Source organism: Vigna radiata, unplaced genomic scaffold, assembly GCF_000741045.1.
Source record: "Vigna radiata var. radiata cultivar VC1973A unplaced genomic scaffold, Vradiata_ver6 scaffold_394, whole genome shotgun sequence".
NCBI lineage: Eukaryota > Viridiplantae > Streptophyta > Magnoliopsida > Fabales > Fabaceae > Vigna > Vigna radiata.
In genome coordinates this window covers 107,782-114,819 of record NW_014542624.1, presented here as the reverse complement: position 1 = coordinate 114,819, position 7,038 = coordinate 107,782, and the positions used below count along the sequence as shown (strand labels likewise).

The following is a 7,038-nucleotide window of genomic DNA, read 5'->3' as shown; positions in this document are numbered from 1 at the left end:
CAAACTAATAAAATAATTATTCTTGATCCAGATTTGAACCAATAAAAGGATAAGCTATAGGTTGATCCAAGTTCTAGTCTAGCTTATGAGCTGAGGGAAGGTTTGTTTTTTTTAAGGGTAGTTGCTGATGTCCAAGCAGTACACCNTCATTCATATCCTTCTAACTGAGTTTCATTCCACTTTAGTGGGTGGATGTTCCGTGGTCACTAAGACCTACAAATGTGTTACAAGGACCTTCTTTTGGCTAGGCATGACAAAGGGAATCATGGAATTTATTTGTGTGTCTAAGAAGTAAACATTCTGCTATGGCTTCCCTTGGTTTGTTTCAACCTCTTCTGCTTACAGAATGGACTGAGGAAGACATTTCCATGGATTTTATCATCAGGTTACCAAGTTACATGGTTGTGAGGTCATTTTTGTGGTGGGATTGCTTATTCAAGTATGCTTATCTCCTTGAACTCAAACATCCTTCCCAAAAAAGTCAGTNGCTTAGTCTATTCCTAAATATGTTGTCAAGTTGCATGGGTTCCCTTGTCTCGTCAACAAAGGGACTTGAATGCTATCTTTATTTGTAGTTGAACGACGTCAGAAGGTTTCCTATTATATTTTTGTGCTGTTGGTTGAGAGAATTATGTAGCTATGTCTAAATTGTGGTGGAATACTTATGATTATACTTGTGTAANTTTAATTTACTTCTAGAAGCGTTATAAGTGTGAGAAAGACACTGTTTATTATTACAGCTTGCCAGAATCACCTCTGCTTTTCTTGTGACCCTCCTCTTCAAGAATATCCTTTCCTTTATCAGTATTGCTAGCTTTGTGGTTTTTGCTAATGGTTTTGTTTCTTTTGTAGTGTTAAAATCAAAGTTACTGTTGGCTTTTTGATGTAAAGCTAGTAAATAGACCAATACTATTATTTAGGGTTTTTTAATATCAAAATTAAAATTAGTTTAATGTAAAATATTTTTTTCAAATTAACTTATTTATACATTTATTTTAATTTTTAGGGAAGTTTATTTTATTTATTTTTATTTCTTTAAAGGATTTAAAAAAAAAATTCAACAATAATGTGATTCTTAATACTTCATTGAATTACTTTACTTCATGAGTAAAACTATAATCTTTTTAAAAGAACTATCATTTACTTATATTTTAGTCTTTCAATATAAAGTAACAAATGTTTAATTTTTGTAATTTTAGTTTTAATTATTGCAAGTAAGTTTGATATTTATTAGGATCAGGATAAAGATAGAATATGAAGAGCCATATAAAAAAGAAGGAAAATTATAAACATACATCTCGCAATCTTCCAACAACTATTGAACACTTAATAAAAAAGTAATATTATTTTATTTTATATGCACTCAACTAGCTGATCTCTGCACACACTGAAAGCTGCCACACTTTTCTCGATTTTATGTTATACACGTTGTATTACTGCACTCACTTTTATAAATATACATCACCTACCATGTAAATATACATCACCTACCATGCAGTAATAATACAGTTTCATTCTCTCAAGTCTCTCTTGTTCCCTTTTCTCTATGCCTCTCTATCAACCTAAAGGATTCTGTTCTTTTTTGCGTTGCGGTGGAGGCTGCATTCTTACTTCTNGGGTTGCTGTTTCGAGGTTGGTCCATTTTATCAAGATTTTATCAATGTTTCCATTTTAATGTTCTTTTGGGTTAGTCTGTTAAATTGCCGTTTATGATACACAGAGTGTAGTGAGAATCCTTGTCAAATAGAAAATCAGGGTTTTAGGTGGCCATGAGAGGAGGAAGGAAGAATTTGAAGAGGGCTACAGAGGAAAAACATGTCACGCTTCAAGATGGGCAAAGCATCATGCAGGTGGTGTCTTTACGAGGCTCTAATATCATTGAGGTATTGCTTTACTAGTCCCAAATCTTCCAAACTTTCTTTTTTATTCATACTGAGGAAAATGAGAAAATAACTGGTCAAACTGACAAACTTTGGTGGAGAAATAAATCAAGGAATATTATTTGAATGTTTGCATCTGTGAGAATGAGAGGTAAAATACATATTAAAAAGGACAATAAGTTGCAGTTCTACTCTGGTAGTAAACAAAACATTGGTACTTTTGTGAAAGCAAATAGTTTGTAATTGTGTGGCAGGGATTGCGTTTATACTTTTATGATTTCTCTTAAAATTAATCTGTTCAATGTAAACACCCCTTTATAATGTNTATACTACNTATGTGTGTATAGNTTCTCATTTATATTTGGATTTTGACGTGTGAAGGTCGAGGATGCATGTGGCAACAAATCACTAGCTCTTTTCCCTGCCAAATTTCGGAAAAGCGTGTGGATTAAACTAGGTCTGTCCTATTTAAAAAGCAATTCAGCACTANGCCANGCTAATTTGTGTTACTAGTTTTTAAAAACAAAATCAATTGCTTTACTGATAANATTTATCAAATGGTTATAATAGCTGATTTCCTGTCTGGACATTAGTGATAGTTTATTCACCGACCATGTCATGGAATGGATACTTATAGTTTGTCTCCTTTTCAACTGTACTTAACAAGCTGTTTTTATTTAAGCCTTTANTGCTTCGTTGTTTGAGAATTCAGAAAAAATTTAGCTAACAATGAATTTGTCTATATGGAGCGTAGAATTTATTTATTTAGAAGCCATGTCAACTTCACCAATCTGTTTTGTTAAACAATCCATCGTTATCAAACTCAAACATATTTGCAGTGTGTACTGCTAGAAACATTGTTTGAGTTATTTACATGTTCTGTTTGGGGTTGGCGAATGCACCATGTGTTCTTTAAGATTTTGTTACTCCAACACATCTGCCAAAGAGTTTAACATTTAACCCTTCTTTCTCATGTTGCAGGGAGCTTTGTTGTTGTTGATGTAACTAGAAAGGAAAAGGCTCTTGAATCGGGTAGCAAGGTTGCATGCCTTGTTTCTCGAGTTCTTTTCTACGATCAAGTTCGAGAACTACAGAAAACTCCTGAATGGTGTGTATTGTTTCCTGCTTTGATTTTTGTATGTTCACTTGCTTTGGGTTCCCTTGTTGAATAATCATATATTTACTTTTTATATCAAANTTTGGATTTTGTATGGTAGAATCTATCGGTACTCATCCCCAAGGTATNATACTCACTCTTTCAATCATTTGCCAACATTTAGGCCTGAAAGTTTTAAATCTGCAATGGTTGATGAATTAAATGAAACTTCTGCCTCCCAACAAGAGAATGAGCTGGAGGACAGTGATGATGATGGACTACCTCCATTGGAAGCCAATACAAACAGACTGAGACCTTTCGAGTTGCAAGCCGATGAAGATTCAGAGTCTTCATATACAGATGATTGAATCATATAGTTAGATTCACATCGCATATGAATTATTACACTCAAGCTAAAACGGCTACGTATGTGAAATGATGTTCTTGTCCTATTTTTATGTGCTGATGCTATCGAAGATTTGCTTTTCAGATTTCTCAACCAAAAGAAAAAAAAAATTGAATGTGCACCAGCAAGTCAAACTATAATAAAACTGACCAGAATCAATTTTTATGAAATGTAGTTTTCTCTATATAAAAATAATTGCCGGTTAATTATTTGGGATAACGGGGAGAGTGAAATTGCAAGCATCAATGATTTTGACATCCGACTAATGGAGACATTAATTTAGGATTTAATTGTCGAGTTGGGACCAAGATTTAATTGTTGCCCAGGAATTAATTGGGTATTATTAAAATTATTTAGGTTAAATATGTTTTTAGTTCTTGAAGTTTAATTGATTTTTTTAGTTCCTGTTCAGAACATTGATGACATTTCATTCTCTTAGTATTGAAACATGTAACTTTAGTTCCTAAAAATGGACGGTGTCAAGTTTTTGTTAATGTGGCTAACGGCCCTGTCATGTCTTAACACGTGTGTTGAGTGATCAGATCAATTAGGGATCAAATTATGAATTAGGATTTAGGGCAAATCATTTTTTGCAATTGGGAAAAAGTGATGTTTCTAGAAACATTACTCGAACAATGTACTTCTTCTCGAAGCATTGTATTAAGGCGGTCGTTGCGGTGGTTGTGAAAGAGACGGGTGTGAAAGGCAATTGCGCATTGTATCAAGGTAAGTTCTCATATTTCGTTTCTGATTGTTGGGTCGATTTTGGGAGTAAAGTGTTAATGTCTGAATGTAGGTCTAGAAATGGTGTTCGAAGTTCGTTTGCATCACATGGGAAAGTTTGTTAATGATAAGGGGCTACGGTATGTTGGCGGAGAGGTACACGTGATAGTAGGAGTTGATCCAGATCGTTGGTCTTATTTTGAAGCAGTTGGAATTATTAAAGAATTTAAGTATGATGTAGACTTCAAACTAGGGTGGAAGGGGTCCAAGGAAATGTTGATGAATAATCTGAGATTTTTGAGTCATGACAAGAAGCAATGAACTTGGCTAAGTATGCAGAGGAGACTGATGACATGGTAGAAATATATGTTCAACATGTTCTCAGTAAAATAGTGGAAGTTTTGTTTCTTACTTATGATGAAAAGACACATGATGAAAACATGGAGGATGTTTAGGTGGAGGCTGCATTCTTCTTCTCGGGTTGCTGTTTCGAGGTTGGTCCATTTTATCAATGTTTCTATTTTAATGTTCTTTTGAATTTGTGAGTAAACAATAATGAATTCAAGAATTTTGAAATAATAGATAATTATGTGCAGGTCTGATTTGTATGTGTTTCTTTCCATTATTGCAGGTAAGTATATGTTTATAATTTTTCTTCTTTTTTTTATGGCTCTTCATATTTTATCTTTATCTTGATCCTAAACAATATCAAACTCACTTGCAATAATTAAAATTAAACATTTGTTACTTTATATTGAAAGACTAAAATATAAGTAAATGATAGTTCTTTTAAAAAGATTATAGTTTTACTTATATTGCTAAATTAAATAATATACATTTGATGAAGTAAAGTAATTCAACGAAGTATTAAGAATCAGATTATTGTTGAATTTTGTTATAAATCCTTTAAAGAAATAAAAATAAATAAAATAAACTTCCCTAAAAATTAAAATAAATGTATAAATAAGTTAATTTGAAAAAAATCTTTTACATTAAGATTATAAAAAATATTAATTTATGTACAAACTAATTTTAATTTTGATATTAAAAAACCCTAAATAATAGTATTGGTCTATTTACTAGCTTTACATCAAAAGGCCAACACTAACTTTAATTTAAATATTTTTCTATTTTGAATCCCATAAAGAAATATCATCGGAGTTTGTATTTAACATAATGATGCAATTATAATCCACTTGCTAGGGCTTAAGAAATTAACGTATAATATCATAGTAAAGCACACCATTTAATTAGATATGTTAAAAAATAATAATGTTTTTATAAAAATTAAGACAAAAATTGCTATATTTTCAAAATTTGGAAACATATTTATTAGATAAAAATAGTTTAAAATATTATTTTAATGAATGATATATAAAATAAAATGTTCAAAAAATGAAGTATTGTTTAAAATTTCAACATTAGACCAGCATTTACACATTGCAATAAATAATATATGGTCTATGGTTTAGATNAAATGNAACAACTTCTACATTTTATGACTATATAGATGTCATTTAGTATTATTGTCAAACTTTTCTATATTGTTTTTATTATTTACGTACGAAGAACAAATTTGTTGCAAAAAAGTCCAAGATAAGATATTGAATAAAAATTTGTTGCAAAAAAGTCCAAGAAAAGAATAAAAAACTTCTTCTCGAACAGTGTTTAGAAGAAATTTGCTATATCTGTTAGTAGAGAGGTATTATTATGAGGCATCTGCTTTTTGAAAAGAGGTAAAAATGAAATGTTTAGAAAGAGAAGACGGCAATGTGCGAAGATAGTGGATAATGGAATGAGAACGAAGATCTTTTAAAAACTCTCTTTTAACAACTTTTTTTTTTTTTATAACGCGACACATTATCATTGTTCATTTCAAATACTTTTTTAAAATAAATTTAAATAAATAAATAAAATAATGATATATATTCTGTTATCAAAAAAATTATTAAAATATATTCTTAAAATATCATCATCATTTCACTTCAACCTTCCTTTACTGTGTGTTCACTTGAGGGTGACAGGAGGTGATTAGGGAAGAGTGATTAAATGGATTTGAGGGTAATTTTTTTTGCTGCTTATTTGAGTGAATTTGGAGGTAAACGAGAGTGAATTTTGAAAAAAAAAATTGTGAGAATTGGTGTAGGATTTAGTTTATATGACAGATTAAAAAAATTTATTTCAAAATTCACTCTCGTTTACCTCCAAATTCACTCAAATAAACAACAAAAAAAATTACCCTCAAATTCACTGTGTTCACTTGAGGGTGACAGGAGGTGATTGGGGGAGAGTGATTGAATGAATTTGAGGGTAATTTTTTTTGCTGTTTATTTGAGTGAATTTGGAGGTAAACGAGAGTGAATTTTGAAAAAAAAATTGTGAGAATTGGTGTAGGATTTAGTTTATATGACATATTAAAAAAATTTATTTCAAAATCCACTCTCGTTTACCTCCAAATTCACTCAAATAAACAACAAAAAAAATTACCCTCAAATTCACTCAATCACTCTCCCCCAATCACCTTCTTTCACCCTCAAGTGATAAACTTGCATCTAAGATATGCCACCTAGCTCTACTTTTTCTGCACCAAGGATCTTAACAACTACCAATGGTAGGATGGACCACTGTAATACTTTCTCTCAATTTATCAACCTTAAATATATATATATATATATATATATATATTATAAATAAAATTTTATTTTGTTTAGATAATACAACTATGGTATAAGGTTGGAAAAAAGGATATTTCTATTTGCAAATTAAACGTACATACCTCCATAATAAACAAATAATAAATATTTGAATTTATTATTTGCGTCTATCCATTGAAAGTATCTATTTGATTTTGGTCGCATGTTTTTCTGGTAATACAAATTTATATTTTTTTGATAATGACAATTATATGTTAGCTGTAATTAATTATTAAAAAA

At 30.6% G+C, this 7,038-nt stretch overlaps 2 protein-coding genes across 6 annotated transcripts in view; both read left to right on the top strand.

Annotated features, from left to right (window-relative positions):
• The window catches only part of LOC106780506 (probable RNA-binding protein EIF1AD), a 15,288-nt gene extending 11,821 nt beyond the window's left edge, over window positions 1-3,467 (top strand). For 3 of the 5 annotated variants that reach the window (XM_014668806.2, XM_022777009.1, XM_014668805.2), the window contains 5 exons: window positions 1,569-1,632; window positions 1,721-1,883; window positions 2,262-2,337; window positions 2,862-2,988; window positions 3,161-3,467. In XM_014668806.2, coding sequence (XP_014524292.1) covers window positions 1,770-1,883; window positions 2,262-2,337; window positions 2,862-2,988; window positions 3,161-3,344 — 501 coding nt within the window. In that variant the 5' untranslated portion in view covers window positions 1,569-1,632; window positions 1,721-1,769 and the 3' untranslated portion in view covers window positions 3,345-3,467. Of the gene's footprint in view, window positions 1-1,206; window positions 1,633-1,720; window positions 1,884-2,261; window positions 2,338-2,861; window positions 2,989-3,160 lie in introns of those variants that run through there. The other 2 variants (XM_022777010.1, XM_014668804.2) reach the window with 2 other exon arrangements.
• A 210-nt stretch (window positions 3,468-3,677) lies between these two features.
• Window positions 3,678-4,679, top strand: LOC111240920. Its single transcript, XM_022777011.1, has 2 exons — window positions 3,678-4,108; window positions 4,179-4,679. The coding sequence occupies exons 1-2, from the start codon at window positions 4,018-4,020 to the stop codon at window positions 4,424-4,426; spliced, it is 339 nt and encodes a 112-aa protein (XP_022632732.1). The 5' UTR covers window positions 3,678-4,017; the 3' UTR covers window positions 4,427-4,679.
• Window positions 4,680-7,038: the final 2,359 nt, after the last annotated feature.

Bases quoted from the DNA above. Each gene is read 5' to 3' on its own strand.
- LOC111240920 (XM_022777011.1), top strand. From the start codon at position 4,018: ATGTACTTCTTCTCGAAGCATTGTATTAAGGCGGTCGTTGCGGTGGTT. The intron at 4,109-4,178 runs GTAAGTTCTCAT...GTCTGAATGTAG, and splicing joins CAATTGCGCATTGTATCAAG to GTCTAGAAATGGTGTTCGAA.